This window comes from Pteropus medius, unplaced genomic scaffold (assembly GCF_902729225.1).
Source record: "Pteropus medius unplaced genomic scaffold, Ma_sr-lr_union100, whole genome shotgun sequence".
Lineage (NCBI taxonomy): Eukaryota > Metazoa > Chordata > Mammalia > Chiroptera > Pteropodidae > Pteropus > Pteropus medius.
The window spans coordinates 19,398,404-19,416,171 of NW_024340692.1; the positions used below are offsets into that span (position 1 = coordinate 19,398,404).

A 17,768-nucleotide genomic window follows, 5' to 3' on the forward strand; every position below is an offset into this window, starting at 1 on the left:
CAATACTTATTTCGGATATCATAGTGATCATATTTCTAGCAATTAAAAATTTGAGACAAACTAGATCTTTTTTTCATATTTCTTATTTATACCAACAAGCTGTATGCAAGCAGAAAAAGTCTTATTTTGAAGGCAGGAAAAATGCTAGTAAAATGTGAATAGAAAATTATTCAACACTATAGCATTAGAATTTACAAATATACATTATTTCTCGATTGTCACAAGAATTCTAGTAGGTAGGAAGACTAAATCATATTATCTCCATTTTACAAAAGTAGAAACAGGTTCAGGAAAATTAAGCATGTCCATAAGGTCACAGAGTAGTAAGTAATGAAGCTGGGAACCAAACCAATTTAAAAAAAAAAAATTTTGTTTTGTTTTGAAGTTTAAACATTTTTCATTTCAAACCTGTTTAACTAAAAAAAAAGTGCCAATCATTGGTATCAGGATTGGAACACATAGTACTACATATTTGAAAATCTATTGCATTCAATACCCTCTGGAAAAAGCTGCAAACTAAAGAGGGGGAAGAAAAATCTGTCCTTCCGGTCTTTTCCTTTGTGCTGTCAGCTATGAGTTGGTTTAGTGAGTAGTTTTGCAAGACTTGTTTCACTTTGTTTTGGACAAGGCTGAGACTCATATTTCAAACAAAAGGCAGCCAATTACTAACATCTGGTTGCTGGGTGTGGTCTCCTTTCAAATTCTATAAAATCTGAAGCCCAAGGCTTCACTTCCAGTGTGAAACAGCCGGAGAAGAATCTCTCTTTAGCTTCTGAAAAGAAGGTGGAAAAAAAGGTAAGTCTTAGTTTTCATTTCAGTTAGTTTTGGTTGTTTTGAAAACTTTCCCATCACGATGTTACATGTTACTGTTTCTGTAGAATTTATGACTTATTGCATTTAATATGTTTTGATAAAACTTTCTATAAAATTACTTTGGGTATTTATATTTTGGGAATCACAAATTGTAATGTTTTGTTTTACCTAGTTAAGAAATACAATTTAAAGAATATGGCAAGTTTGCTTAATACTGGCTTATTATACTGTTGGTGAGTTACCATGGAAAAGAAGGAAAGAATGTTTTCCTTCTCCAAGTTATGAGTTTTCAAGAGCTGTGTGTGCCCAACATGGAAATTATGATGGAGGCTGGTGCTTGTAGTGAGCCAGGCCAAAGTGGCTTTGAGCGAACTGTTTTGAAATAGCAGGATTTACATTATTTTCTTCTTTTGTAAGGAAAATTAGATTCAGTCTTCACAGTGGTATCATGCCCTTTGTAATTAACATTTTGAAATTAATGTTATTTTTACTCATACAGTGTAAATAAATAAGAGGATCTGCTTATTAATCATTTCATTTAAAGAGGGTGTGGCCACATTTTTATTCCTGTAGTCTCTGTGCCACAGACAGGCTTTTCAAGTGCTGATTGAAAAACCCAAGGGGAAAGGAAACATTTTCTGGGTGATGTCAGATAAATTATCCCTACGGAATGCCTCTTGAGTCACCTAAAAGCTATTCTACTTAGTAGCATCTTGATTGTTGAATGAGCTAATGGCCATAAAAATTTTTAGAAAAGCACAAAGCCAATCTAGAGTGTTTATTGGTGCTGGGTACATTTGTGGAGGTAAAAGATTTTGAATCATAATCATATATCTAGCTTGTTCATTACAAACATTCCTTCAAGAATTTTTCTCTTAGCCCATTTTGAATGTTAAATGCCCTGATATCTACTTTTTAATGTTAACTAGTTAAGAAAAGTGTGTTTTTCTTACCCCGTTTATGTCTAAAATTATGTATGGACTTTCGTAAGTCCATACATACCTGCAGGAATGTATTTTGGTAGATGGAAGAAAAGGCACATTGAAAAATGATTCAAATATTGTGAAACACTGGTTTCATAATTCTGACATGGCCTCTTCTCTAAAAGTTGTTACCACCCTAGCCCCAGGCTCAACCACATTTGGCAGATATCCAACATTTGACTGATGTTGTCAAAATAGTTGATTATAGCATTATTAAGGAACCAGCTAGAGTCTCATGCTTATTAAATATTTTTTCAATCAAAAGATCTGCAAAAGTTGATTTCTGTATATGATGCTATCTTGCTGAGTTGGTTGTCCTTAATCCTCTCTAGGCCCATGAATTTATGACTTATTTTAGGAATCAGAGCTAAAGCAGTGAACCTATTATTTTTTAGTAATAAGCCAAATGTGGTTTTGGAGTAAATGAGTTCCTCTTTCTATAAAATGGGATAGACTTTTATTAGAAAGATAGAACAGATACAATTTAATACCCTCCTTCATTATACTACTTTTCTCCACCTCCATCCACTTGAGGTGAAATTTAAGTTTGGTATTTCAGAGCCATCATGCATTTTAGATACTATTTATTCCAACACTCTTATTTTCACAAATAAGACCCTTAGAGAAGTTAAATGTTTTCCTGAGGTCATAAAGTCAGTTAAAGACTATCAAAACCACTCAATCTTATTTTTATATCCTATAGTTCTGGGCAGAAAACATGTTAAATTAGCATAGATATATTTCCTAAATAATTAGCACTCATACATTATTTATAAATTCAATAAAACTTATTAACATACTAAAAACCAGGCATTTTGCCAGGGATTGGAGGTTCATAATGAATGGTGGATTAGTGTTGCCCTTGTGGAATGCTGCTGTAACTATAGATATGTAACTACAAAATAATAATACAGAATGGTAGGGGCTAGTGTAAGGGTAAAGGCAAGATATTTTGGGAAAGTACAGGTCACCTAACCCCATGTTAAACCAATAAAGGTTTTCTGGAGGGTGTGATGAGGTCTATGCTGAGTCCTCACTTAGAAGCAATAGTTAAAAAGAAGTAGGCGTGGAGGAGAAAACAGCATTTGAGGCAAAGGGAACACCCTATCCAAAGGCCTAGAAGCAAAACATTTATGAGACTACTTTTCTTATCGTGATTCTTCACAAGTCTTACCATTGTACAGTCTAATTGTCTTCTCTCACATGGGTAGGTGTGAAAAGGACTTGTGAATTATATATTTGAGGAAAAAAAACTGTGCACAAGCCAAAGGATTGAAATAGAAACTCCCTAAATCTGAGGTGAAACGTGCCGCAGTCTCCATAGATTAACTGTTAGTGAATTCGATTCTCAAGTATGAACTATTAGAAATAACATTGATCTTGTCACTGCCCTTTTGCTCACTAGTTTAAAAGATTATATCATACTTTGGAATTAAAAGGTATTATTTTATGTATGCCTTGATGCTTGCCACTATTATCTAGAACACTGCCAGAAAATTACACTGTTTTCCTGGGTAGAGAATGGGAATAATGACATTGTCCTACACAAAGATTAATCACTGCTGCTATCGGTGTAGAACTCTGATCATATAACTCGTCATCAGGAGGGCATGACAGACCACAAAACTCGGCTTCCTCTGTCATAAACTCTGGAAGTCACCCTTCCTGAGGCTGACGGAAATCATGCAGTTAAAAAAAAAATCTATAAATTAACTTTGATACAATAAGCTTAGTGTTCTCAAATTGTCGAGCTGGCAAAATTGGTAATGTGCCATTTCTGGAGGACCTCTTTTTTTTACATTTAGTAAACATGGATCCCTTTCTGTCTAATATCTTAGGCATACATTTTATGCATACTTACTTTCTTTAATTCTTTGCTAAGTGAAATGAAGAGAGCTCTCTTATGACACATAAATATACAAAAAATGCTAATCTCTAGAAAGCTATACATTTATTCACAGATAAACGAGATTGGTGGGCAGTACATATTCACAAGCAGATCATTAACCAGAAGAACTCTGGATTATTGCTAATTTCCTATATATAAATGGCCGACTTCTTCAAATTAGATGATGTTAAGAACTGAGATAAACTTGGTTTCAGAGCTCATTGGTAACCAGATTAAATATGTATTGAGCCAAGGACAATTAATAAAATAATCTCTTAAATACCTAGTACAAACTCTAAACATTGCAACTAAAAAGAAAGAGGAAAAAAAACAAAACCTTTTGTGAACTCATGTTATTTAAATGATTTTTTGACTGTAAAAGTCTATTTTCTAGACCAGATCATTCTCTGAGTAGTAATAATATCTGGCATTTGTATAACATGTAGCAGTCTATAAAACACTTTTGCATGCCTTATTTATTTACAGTTAAGCATGTATTACCTTCAAATAACTGAATGGGTTTTATCAAGTACAAAATGTTGATTTTCATGCAGAGGGTAGATATTGAACAGAGAGAATGGTTTAGCAATAATTTTTAGCCAAAATATTTTTGCTGTGGAATTTATAAGATATGTCTTAACTGTTAAGAGTTTCTGTTAAAACATGCAGTTGACTTTCAGCACTTAACTAGAAGTACATGACAATTCCTAAAATTCTTTTAGAGCACTTTCTGACACACTGCCAAAATTCTTGTGTCTTTAAGTTTTGCTAAGACACAGGGAATCTAATTTGGCTGAGTTGAGATTCCATTTTCCTCTAATTGCTTTCCCACGATAGATTCTATTTAGGCTGTTTTTCTTTTCCAGACTATGCTTTCAGGCCATCCAAATTATTTCAGACTAAAATCTAGGAACCCAAGATACATTACCAGGCTTTCTCTTCTACGGGCACTGTTGAGTCAAATAAATTATTCAGCCCCTTTATCATTTATTTATTTATTTTGTGTTATGTGATTAATACAATGATATTTTCTTAGGCTTTCTCAAGTTTATTTTTAAGAAAGTGATGCATTATAAAAGCTTTTTTAGAAGTGAAAAAATGAGTAAAGTATAGGAAAGTTTTCATAAAATTTATTTTGAAGTTGAGGGACTCATTCTAAGAATTATATTTTTAATCTCTTTAGAAGTTTTTATTTTCTAATTGAAAAGAGTGGAAATACTTTTTTACAACTGTGGAAAAGTACTTTGCTAAGTGACTGATCATATCACTCATTTTTAGGATTCTACTTTATGAAGGGCATGGATGAGGTAACAAAAATATAAATTTCAAGTATCTAAAATGTTGCCAGAAATTACTAGATGTTTTAGATGTGCCAATTAAGCAATAGGAAAATGAAACTCCACATGCCAACAGCAATTTCACCAGATTATGGGAGCTAAAACCTTGTGCAAAATTGTACATTATGACTTTACCTTAGGAAACAACTTCAAACTTATCAATTGCCTGGGAGAAGAGAATAACTAAGTGCACAGTATATTGGTTCTTCTCACAGATGACAGGATAATAATTTGAACAATCCCCATGGTACTTAAGCGAAGATAATTTCTGCTTCAGATATTATTTCCCTCATGTATTTAATCTCATTACTTGGAACTATAATTATTTTTCAGCAAGTATGGATTGAAATACTTTGTCTGAACATGCTATTAAGAAATCAGGTTATAGGTTTTGCTCCTCTTGAGTCAGTTAGCTCCAAGAATTTAAAACTGCCTAGATTATTCTTCCACTATCCCTCACATGCCTTCATGAGAGTAGTCTTGAGAAAGATAAACAACATGTATGACGAGGTATCAGTGTGGACCTTGAGCGTGGGCTACCAAAATCACATCCCCAGACAAAAAAGATCATTGGTGGCTTCTTTGTGGATAAAACAGAGAACAGAGAATATATTAGCTTTTAACATACTTCAGGTTTTAAAAACATACATGGTTGATTAAATAAAAACATTGTTGAACCATGATAACAATTCAAGACATTTCCTTTAAAAAATTTTACCGAAAGATGGCATTCATGTTACAATTTTACCCTAATGCTTCCTGTTAGAGCAAAGAACCTGGTTTGAAACAATCCTTTTCTGGGTTCTTTGTGTTGGGTAGAAAAAAATATGTAAGACTAGTATTTAGTATAGCTCAAATAGGAAGAAATGGGAGCACTGCAAGTGCTGAAATAATTTTATAATAAGGAATGGGAAAAGATACTGAATTATTTGAGAGAAATAGACCCTGGGGATCTTTTTTATGGATAGAATTTTAGGTCTAAAGCCACTACTGCAGATTGTCAAAATATTTTACTTTATAAATATAAACATTATGCTCTTTCTGTCGCCATTTCTTTTTGTTCAATCTCTCAGGAATCCTACACTCTCTAATGGCCTACTAAATGGTCTCTAATCTTCCATCTTGCCCATCTCGTAGCCATTTTCTATGATACAGGATGAGTAATCTTTCTGAAATATAAGTAGAATCATGCTGCTTTCTTTTTAAAAATCCATTAATGTTTTCCCAAAGCTTTAGGGATACATTGAAACTTTGTTGGAGCTTCTGTCAACATTCCTTATTCCAGTAAACCTCTTTCAGCTTCCTAAATATGACAAGCTTCTTTCTGTTTTGTTCTCTTTAACTTTTCAGCCAGGTGAATCTCAGCTCTTTTCAAGAAAGGCTCAGATCAGCCAGCACCTCCTCTTAACAGTTTCCTCAGCTTTTGTGTTTTCTCATGGAAAGCACACATTAGCTTCAAGTTTATTGAAGCAAAAGATTATGTGTTGATGTTTTTGCAGCTTCAATGGTTGGTGTATAGTGATCTGTCTGTAAATTTAGAGCAATAAAGTGAATCACCAGCTTCTCTCTTCATCCTATATGCTTGTTTGTAATAGTCCTCACATACCTAATTCAGAACTGAATATGCCAAGAAAGAGCCAAGTTTCTGAGTGAAGGCTATGGGTTTCTGTTCAAGGGCAAGACTCTCCTTTTCAAAAAACTTGCATCTAGCATTTTATTATGCTTCTAAGAGTAATCCTGGAAAGTAAGGACAAGGCCACTCTGTGCCTTATATGTGTAGGGAATGGAGCGGTGTCTATGTGTGGTGAGTTCGTGGTTTGTTAAAGCATCTGTTTTCTTTCCAGAAACTTCTTCAAAAATGTCAATGGTATCAGAATTCCTCAAGCAGGCCTGGTTTATTGAAAATGAAGAGCAGGAATACGTTGTAAGTCAAGTGACAACAAAGTAACTTAATAAATATTAAAATAAAAACTAATATGAATGAACGGACATAAATAATTTCTTCTCTATCATCCACAGAAAACTGTGAAAGCATCCAAAGGTGGTCCTGGGTCAGCAGTGAGCCCCTATCCTAGCTTCAATCCATCCTCAGATGTCGATGCCTTGCATAAAGCAATCACGGTTAAAGGTAATCAAATCTCCCCTAAACAGTCTCCCGCTGGACATTTCAGAGTGGCCATTTGAATGGATATTGGAAAACTGGCACGTGCAGTGGAAAAAGTCTATTTCATTTTGAAGATAAAAAGATATATGTATCAAACAAAGATAGATTTCCTTTATTATCACTTAAAATTTTTTTTGGTTAAATCAGTAGAATCTCAACTGCTACAACAAATATCCTTACTATCTTAGTTTTAGTAGTAACTCAGTGCTGAAACCAAGACTTCTGCTCACATTTAGGGTTTGGATGAAGATCAAACACTGAAACACTGAGGGCCAGGGACAATTTCCTTTTTTTTCTCACCCAAAAGAATAGAATGTCATCTGAAATGTTTCCCTTTTATATGTAGTGCTGCATCCATTGAATTCATACTTCTTAGTGTGTTAAGAACTTATGTGCAGAATCTTGGTAATGAATCATTTAATGTCAATTATTAATGAGGAAGAAAACTGATTTTAAAAGCCAAGTATCCTTTTATTTCCAGGTGTGGATGAAGCCACCATCATTGACATTCTAACTAAGAGAAACAACGCACAGCGTCAACAGATCAAAGCAGCATATCTCCAGGAAAAAGGAAAGGTGGGTTGGAGTGGTCAATTTAGGTATTAGAGACAAACCTTTAATTTGAACACAACAAACATCAAGATTACTATTGGCAATAAGAAATATGTCCTGATTGAAATGTGTCTCCTACTGAAATTTCAGCTGTTTAATGCTGAAATGTAAAATTTATATATAATTCTACTGTCCACATAAAAAAAAATTCTAATTGGTAGAGAATATTATGAGTTTATTTGAGCCAAACTGGCAGATTGAGAAAATGCTCTGGAGAACAGCATTTTTGCAGCTTATTCTGTAGATGAGAATCAAAGGAGGAGATGAAAGTGGGGGGTTACGTGAAATCCATTGGTGGCAGGTTAAGGGGGTGGGAGGAAGCAAAGCAAGGAGATCTCTGGGATTGGATAAAAAGTAAAACAGAGAGAAACATACTTTTTTGACATTGATGGGTACAGGATAGTTAATAATTAACATGTACAGCACATAGAGATGGTATTCAGGGAACAAGATGACAATGAAGGGTTCTATGATCTCATGCTCCGATGTTGCGGGTATGCCCTGTGGGGTCTGGAAAAGGAGATTACTATGATGTTTCAAAGGCATGTTATCTTAGATACCAAAAGACAACAGATATGCTCACTTAAAAGATGGACCTCTGTCAAGGAAGCTACGGGCCTAGGTCGTGACTACTCACCATGACCTGCTTTTAGTTAGGAATCTTTATAATCAGACTTTCAGTCTATGAGTTTGTAGAGACTGCCATGCAGGCCTCCCCTCCACTTATGGCCCCTTTTTCATCCATACTACTTTAAAAGTAAGCTTTATATTTTTTATATAAAATATGGGTAGTATTTTTTTTAAATGCAATTAGAAAACTATATAGTGTTAATGTTTGATGATAGTACTTATTTGAGCAGTGAGAACCTCAAGATTTGGAAACATCATTAATACAGTATATATTTTTTAAGTATTCTTACTACTGTTTCTGTTACTACACGATGCTGTTTTGAACTTTGTGTTTTTTCCCCATTAAAAAAAAAAAGATTGAGAATCCTGTTCTTTAAGAAGTTATCAATGAATTTAGTAAAATTTCATTCTAATTATTCTAAAAATTAAGATAACATTCCAAATATCTAGTACCCTTTTGTATGAGAAGGGAAGGAGCTCTGAAGATGGTTGGGTTTAAGAATCAGGTAACCTTACAAGGCTGTATAATCTAGCATATTACTTATCAGAAGCCCTGATGTTAATCTCTTTGCTATAGCCCCTGGATGAAGTTCTGAAGAAAGCCCTGACAGGTCACCTTGAAGAAGTTGCTTTGGCTCTATTAAAAACTCCAGCCCGGTTTGATGCTGATGAACTGCGTGCTGCCATGAAGGTAAATCACCTGATTTAAGCAAAACTCTTTTCCTGAAAAGAATGTATAAGTCGAGTCCACTAGGGCTCCTATTGTATTCTCAAAATCTAGTACAGGACCTGTCAATTATTGGAAATATAATTAATTAATGAGTTCATTAATTAATGTTGGTGTTAACAGCTGTGTTATTTCCACCTTTCTCGTGATGTCACTGTATGAATCATAGATCTCTCTTTATATTTTTGCCCAAAATATTGGCTTTAAACCCCATTTTGTTTTTAGATCAATCCAGTAGCTTATTGTAATTATTAAATATTGTGGGAAATGTACTAAATGCCAGATCCAAACAAATTTTGAGACACAAAAATTAGCTAACGGTCTTATGAAGATTTTCCTACATTTCTTCTTTTTTTCTCTTTCAATTTAGGGCCTTGGAACAGATGAAGAGACTCTGGATGAAATTTTGGCATCAAGAACTAACAGAGAAATCAGAGAAATTAACAGAGTCTATAGAGAAGGTAAGTTTTAATGTCCAACAGTCCAAATGCCTTTGTTGGAAAGGAAATCTGATATACTTTTCTTTTAATTGAATGTGAATGGTAATTATGTGGGCTTTGGAAACTCTACATACTAAAATATTTCTTCATTGTTTGGTACATGTCTACTGCATGCACATACTGTTACTGGACAGCATTCAGTTGCTAGGGTTCTGATAAGAGAGATAATGCCCCAGGCCTCATCAAGTTTGCACTTTAATCAAAAATGTCCCTCTAAGACAAATGGCCACATATTATTGTAATGGAAAACTCATTCAAAGCATTGAATTCGAAGAATTTTCTAAAAACTTTTTCTATTATTCTGAGATTTATTTCATTAAAATATCCCGTTGTCATTTATTTTGAAAAGATAACAAAAAGAATTAAAATCTCCAAAGAAAAAATTCTCTGTTTATCTTTGAAAAGGTAAAGAACTAGGTTATTATAATCTTGTGATGGAAACTAACTTTCCCGTTATCAACATAAAGGATTCACTTACTCTTTATCTCTAGTTAGATCTGTAGGGATGAGAGACCAGCCATGGCTCATCTCATCCATTCAGTGAAACACCTCATTTAAATGCTATTGCATAAGGGTAGCTGCACCTGGGTTCTGGGCAGGGCTGAGTCTTTCACTATTTTCCTTTTCCAGTTTCCCAAGCCAGTATGTGGCAGTATACAGGATCTTTCTGCTTGAATTTCATCCCAAGCACAGAGAATACAACAGCCCTTGTATATTGTTTTCAGAGCAATTTAATGAAATAATCGGAATAAGGAAGCTTTTAATCTTATTTTCTGCAACTCTTATCTCATTACCATTATTTATCTTAGATCTTTTATCAGTGATAATAATCAAGAGGGCATTATTTTTAGTTTTTTTTTGTTGTTGTTTAATGAAACATCATTTACAAAGGTAAATATCCATATTTATCCATTATATACAAGATATAGTCCAAGGATAGCTTGTAAAATTGACCTGTCTTCTAGTTAATATAAATTCAGTTGTTTTTTTTCTAAGACAGCATTATTTCACATAGTTAAGTAAGGGTGTTTACATAAATAAAATGTTTTAATCTATATGTATACCTCCATATGTACCTACTCAATTAAACTATATTATATATTTTTATAATTTTTAAAGTAAATAAATAATCTGTGTTTGAGCAAGTTCCTTTGGTTTATTCTTTTACATAACTGTTCTAATCATCACATTGCTTAAATTCTGGCATATTAATTTCAGAATTAATTAACACCTATTCAATTTATTCATATTAGCAAAAGCTCTATGACAGTAGGTTTTCATTTATAGTATTATCTAAATGGCTTTCATTGCCTTATAGGAAGTAAATTTGATGATCCCAAATTTTACCTGCTCCACTATCTCTATTTTGATTAAAAAAGATAATATTTTGAAATGCATTCCATAAGTCACTGACTATCGGGCTTTGCACATTGCAAGCCAATATAGAGATATCAGATATTATTATCACCATTATTTAATTTACTGCAAAATATACTTTTCTTGTTTTTCAGAATTGAAGAGAGATCTGGCTAAAGACATCACCTCAGACACATCTGGAGATTATCAGAAGGCTTTGCTTTCTCTTGCTAAGGTATAACTCCGATGGTTCAGGAAATGCCTCTTCTTTGATGAAGAGTAAAAGTTTAGATTTCATTTCTCTTTAGAAATGAGCAATTGACTCTCTTCTCAAAGAATGTCGTTTATTAGATTTTAAGAGAATTAAGTAAATCATGTGATTACTTGCTAGAAAACAACTTACAAGAGAATGGGATTTTTTTTTTTCAGGGTGACCGATCTGAGGACATTGGCATAAATGAGGACTTGGCTGATTCAGATGCCAGGGTAAGCAAGTGCTCATAAACAAATACTCCTAGAATCACCTACCTACCTCAAACAGGTCCTACCTTAGGTAAAATTACGACTTGACCTCCACATGAAAGCAAGTCCTCCAACATGCTAAGGACAGCCATTTGTGAATGATACCATTCTGTATTTGAGCAATCTAAGAAAGAAAAATGAGATCTTTATGTTTTCGATAGATCTCATTATTTATAAGGCCAGAGAGGACTGAGTGAGAACAATGAGAATTTGATTTGTTATTCTCGAAAATTGTAATGCTGAGAAAATTCTAATTTTTTTATTTTACTAGGCATGAGAAAGGGAAAAGTAATTTTTTATTAAGTGAAGTGGAAAGAATAAGATCATCTAACATTCTTTTAACAGTGAACACTGGAATGGTTTATAGATGTAAGTTTATATTGTAAAAATCTTATGGTAATGATATAATTATAAAACAATTATAATAACATGTTTATGTATTTTCAAGTATATTGTTACGTACAGTTTCAGTGAGGTTGCTGGTTATTTATATACCAACTCATTGGCAACATTAGAAAAATCATGTCATTTTAGGGCCTGGAATTTCTGTTTTAAAAAACAAAGACTATTATTTGCATATGCCAAATGAATTCATTACAGTGAGTTTGTAAGAATAGAAACTTACTTCTCTACCCCCACTCCCTTCCCTGTGGCAGTACATTATCTTGCACATAATAGGCATTCATTAAGTTTTTGTTGAATAAATGCCTACATATCAAATCAGTTGCTTAAAGAGTCCAAAATAACTTCTTATGTCCTTTAGAAGTGCGACAATTTTAATAGAAATTGTGCAAGCATATCAAAGAACAAAAGTTAGTATTTGAATAATTGCCCATAATAAAAAATTATTCTTATTTGCTTGCAACATTTCTGAATTTGCTTTCCATTTTAAGACTAGTAGGGTTCATAGATATATATTTCTGGCAGCTAAATAGGTTAGTGTGACCCAGGAAGATGATGGTAATTAACATTTCAAAGTTAACAGAGTAATCTGTGACAATAAGGCAGGAATTATCTCTTATATTTACAAAAGGGAAAGTGTAGTTTAATAGGGTTAAATTATTTATCTAAGATTATAGAGTTATTAAGTTGCAGAGTCAAAATTTAAATTAAAATTTCAAGATTTAGGTTATGGTAGAATTATACATTTATTATTGTATCATTTGCTGATAATTACTTTGAACAATTAAGAGTAAATAATTTTTTTTTACAGAGTCCTTTGGACTTGTCTTAATGTAGAGTATAATCTTAAAGCAATTTAATTCAACAAACATTTCTTCTGCAAACATACAGTTAGTCTGTAGAGTTTACGAGGCACCTTGGAAGATATTCAACAAATAAAATAAGGTCCCTATCTTTAAGAAACTTGCAATCTTAGTATTGCCTGCTCTGATCGTATTTGATACAAAGCAGCTACTTAGAAAATGTTCGAAGAGATCTAACATTCTTGTGCAGATATCAAGTCAGCAGACAGTCAAGTGTTTATTTTTGTGTTTCTTGATAGGCATTATATGAAGCAGGAGAAAGGAGAAAAGGGACAGATGTGAATGTGTTCAATACCATTCTTACCACCAGAAGCTACCCCCATCTTCGCAGAGGTAAGAAGAAGAAATAATTTCTGGAACTTATTTATAAAAGATGCAGTTTTGTTTTTGAAGACAAATAAGAGAAAAGAAAGAGAGAACCCTTAATCAGGATCACTCCTATACCAAAGTTGAGTGTTCCTGACCCCTTATTGATATTTGTACATTTGTTTATCTTTGTATAGTCATCATTTTATAGTATTTGAAACACATTCTGTGACTTTGGCATGTAGAACATTATTTCATTATTTTTACTCTATTGCCTCAAAATACTTGGAATGGATGTGACAAAATATACACATACAATGGAACAAATGAAATTACAGTAAAGAAAAAAAACCTCAGAGCTAAGTGAAGAAAAGAGTATGTAGATGCTCCAGAAACAAAAACCAAAAAGAGTTCTTGCCTTTGAGCACAAGATTCAGCTCTGAGTCTCCTAGAAGCCATGGTCCAGGGAAAGTCATGATGATTACCTAAAGTTCACTATCTTATAAAAAAAAAATAGCACACTGATTTCTAATGTCAAAATTAAGAGAAATTTACTACACAGATGTTTATATAAGGAAGATCCATTTGCTACGGCACTTAGCTCTGATGTAGTCAGTGTTATGATTGCCAATCACATGCCATCTCTAATAAATGTCAACATTTGCAAAAATATCCCCAAAATATACAGAACATCAAAATAGCCATGTGAGTCACATGTCTAGGAGAAGATGAAGTATGCAAAATATATTCAGTTAGGTAATTGGCTTTAAAATATGAGTTTTGAAAAATCAGTCATCCCAAGGAATGCTTTGAGTTAGTTGCCCTGATTTTGCTAAAGTTTGCTAAAGTATAGGATGCTTTCTACATCTCTTAGCTTAAATGTAATATTCAGTGTTTCAGAAGTACACCAAATACAGTCAGCATGACATGAACAAAGTTCTGGATCTGGAGATGAAAGGTGATATTGAGAAGTGCTTTACAACCATCGGTATGTATTCTGGAAAGGGAAGCATTTTCTAGATGGAAATTGCATTGTCAATGATGTCCCATAATTATATATTATATGATATATATATTATATATATGATATTATATATCTGAACAAAAAAATAACAGATATAGTTTATGTTTCAGATACAGGCAATATGTAAGATAATGGCAATGAATTTTTAGCTAAAGGTACATAATGGCTTTCTTAATAATAACAGATATTATTCCTTTTTTCAAAAAGATAGGCAGGTGGGAAAGACTTATTGAGCACTCACTTATGCCAAGTGATTCACCAGTCTGGACATAGCACAGAGACAAGTCAGATGGTCATTAAGAACATGGGACTTGGAATTAAATAAATACAGGTTCAAATCCTGGTCTGTCACTTGCCAACTGAATAATCATGGGCGAGTCCAGAGGGTTTGATTCAGTAGTTCTCTAGTGGCTTCTGAAAACATCTTTAGGAGAAAAAGACATGAAACAGTTCTTTTGTTATTCAGGTGACCAGTCAGGACTGGGAACCTGTGTTCTAAAGCAGTGCATCTCAAATGTTAATTCATGTGCACATGAATTCCCTGGAAATCTTGTTAAAATGTAGATTCTGATTCAGTAGATTTGGAGTGGGGCCTGGGATTCTGCATTTCTAACATGTTCCCAGTTGATGCCAATTTTTTTTCGTGAAGCACACTTTGAGTAGCAAGCCAGAAAATCTTACTCATTCACACATCTGTTAGTGCTTTATTTGGCAGCTGCCTTTAAAAGCCTGTCCTAGTCCACTTTTTTTTTTAAAAAAAAAAATTCTTATTACAACATGAAAAAAGTATGTACTATATGTCAATATGGCCTTTTACACCTACTGCTTTCCATATTTCCAAGAGTATACTCAGAATAACATGAACTATAGAAGCTGCTATTCTTTGGATGAAAGATAATAGAAAGTAGGTGACAGTATCAGGAGAAAGGATATACAAAACCACCATTTGGAGAATAGCTTCTTATGAACCAAATATTCCATAATGGGAAAGGGGATGAGAAACGGGGATGAAGAATAGAATCTCGCTTGCAAAATTCTGTGTCTCTTGTTTCTTTCATATGAATCTTACTTCTTTTGTGGTAAATATGTCAACTAAAATGTGCTTCTCTTGCAGTGAAGTGTGCCACTAACAAACCAATGTTCTTTGCTGAGAAGCTTCATCAGGCCATGAAGGTAAGATTTTACTTATATAATTAGCTTAGGGAGAAATTATTATTGGTAGAGAGACTATAAAAATCTTATATTGTTTGAAAATCACACTTTAATATCTTCCTGTTAAAAAGAATCACTGTTCCATCCAATGCAAGAGGTAATACACTTTCTTATTAGAATAAAATTGTTAGATTTGTTGTATTTGTTTATAGATAAGATGGTAAAGTGAGCTTGTTGATAATTTGTGAGTTACTCATGCCTGCTTTAGTGGGATAATTTAGTGGGAATGATGAATACCTAGTAGAAGAGGAAACTGTACCCCAGACTTTGGAAATCAATACAGCCTTGGTGTCAGCTAAACTAAGACTTGATAGCGAAGAAGAATTAGCTAGATGAGAACAAGAGGGAAAGAGATAGGGGGATAAATATAGGCTGGTCCAGGAGGAGGTAGCATTACCCTTTCAGGATAATAAATAGAATTAGAGTGATGGTGCACAGCGGAAGAAGAAGTTGTAGAATTAGGCAGGGCATTGTAAGCCCAGAAAAAATGACTGGTTTTCATCCTAGAAGAAACAGAAGGCCACTGAAGGGCTCTTGATAGATGAATTAGATGATCAGATTTCTAATTTAGACAGTTCACTTTATTTGTAATTACCTAATAGTTTAGACAAAAGAAAGACTGGATGGTAGAAGATCAATTAAGAGGTTGTAAAAGCTCTTAATATAGTTAGCAGTTAGAGTCCTGTCATTTTATTACCACTTGTGTAAAGTATACTTGTGTGTGTTTGTACTTTAATGTAAAGATAGTTTCTCCATAGAAACTATATGGGTGAACAAAAGAGCTTCATGTTCAAACCTATGTCTTGCTTTTTTTAAGAGTATGCTCTGAATATGAAAGACACTTAACCATCATTTGTTTTGGACAGGGTGCTGGAACGCGTCATAAGGCATTGATCAGAATTATGGTTTCCCGTTCTGAAATCGACATGAATGATATCAAAGCCTGCTATCAGAAGTTGTATGGTATCTCTCTCTGCCAAGCCATTCTGGTATGTTATGATAGTCATTATGCTACCCCCACAAATAATTATTTTTGCAACTTCTTCAAAGAGAAAGGGTGATTTTTATTGTACTCACAAATTTCATATGTAAGATTAATTTGTTATATTAGGAGACATAATTCATAAGTAAATTTAAATTTCACTGGTAAAATATACTAGTGAGTTCAGTACTGAAAATATACACACATTTTTTAGCAGTCATGGAAATATTTAGTTTCCCATACATAAATTTAGCAACCAAAATATTATAGTAGGGAGATAGAATGATTTATTTTGCAATGAATATTGATCAGAGTATTAGAATCTTAGTCTAAGTTTTTCCTTAATTTGTAATATGTAAAATGTATAAAATTCATGTTCATATGGTCTTATTATACAGTTATTAAAAAGTAAAGACAAGTCAAAGCTATTAATTTTATATTATCAATTAACAAATATCAGTTATCTGCTATATGAATTATATTATTTAATTAAATATATAATATTCTTATTAAAGATTCTAGATAATTGACATATTGTGATGTATGTTCCACAACTCTTAAGTCTGCTAATACAATAATTATTCTAAAGAATTAGAATACTTTATATTGATTATGGTTTCAGGTAGCATTAAGTATACTCTATTTTTTAACCAACAGGATGAAACCAAAGGAGATTATGAAAAAATCCTGGTGGCTCTCTGCGGAGGACAGTAAATATTCCTTTAATGATCTCAAGCTTTTTGATCAGAAGATTTTTTAATCATATCTTTTCATTCCATATTACAGACTTAAATAGAAAAGTTTGTTCAGCAGAATTAGTTAGCTAACTGCTTTCTGAAAACTATGGCTTATAAATCATTTTTATATCATAACTCTGTATAATAGAGATAAGTTTTTTAAAAATTTATTTACCCCAATTATAAAACCCCATGAACAGGTTGTTCTAGTACCATTACTTGAGAAAGATGTTTATGTAACAGAAAATAAAATGATTTTACAGGACAATTGGTGTGTCATTGGTTCTTCTATTTTGATTTTTTTTCTATGCGTAATGCAGTGGTTTAATTTGATATAAGGAGATAGGAACTTGAATTCTAAATTATAATTATTTAATGAAATAAATATTACATAGTAAATTAAAGTATTCGCAGAGGTAGAAAATGGACTCCTTAAATTTTATCATCTTAGTACAGATTGCTGAGACTGTCTCTGTATAATAATGAATTTATTGAATCAGCATTGTAACAATTGGACATTCTGCTACATTTCACAAATCAGTATAAAAATGAAATGGTAATGACAATAAAAATTCCTCACTTTTTAAAAAACGGTAGTAGCATATTTTCTAAGAAACTCTCGAACTGCTTTCCAGAGTGGCCATACCATTTTACTTTTCATAATAAATTCACGAGTGATCTAGTTTCTCCACAACTTTGCCCACATTTGG

General features: G+C 33.0%; 1 protein-coding gene across 1 annotated transcript; it reads left to right on the top strand.

Moving 5' to 3' along the window:
* Positions 1–605: 605 nt before the first annotated feature.
* Positions 606–17,326, top strand: ANXA1 (annexin A1). Its single transcript, XM_039842266.1, has 13 exons — positions 606–795; positions 6,866–6,945; positions 7,041–7,149; positions 7,667–7,761; positions 9,005–9,118; positions 9,525–9,615; positions 11,166–11,245; positions 11,440–11,496; positions 13,037–13,130; positions 13,996–14,091; positions 15,242–15,300; positions 16,206–16,328; positions 16,979–17,326. The coding sequence occupies exons 2-13, from the start codon at positions 6,880–6,882 to the stop codon at positions 17,033–17,035; spliced, it is 1,041 nt and encodes a 346-aa protein (XP_039698200.1). The 5' UTR covers positions 606–795; positions 6,866–6,879; the 3' UTR covers positions 17,036–17,326.
* The last annotated feature ends 442 nt before the right edge of the window (positions 17,327–17,768 follow it).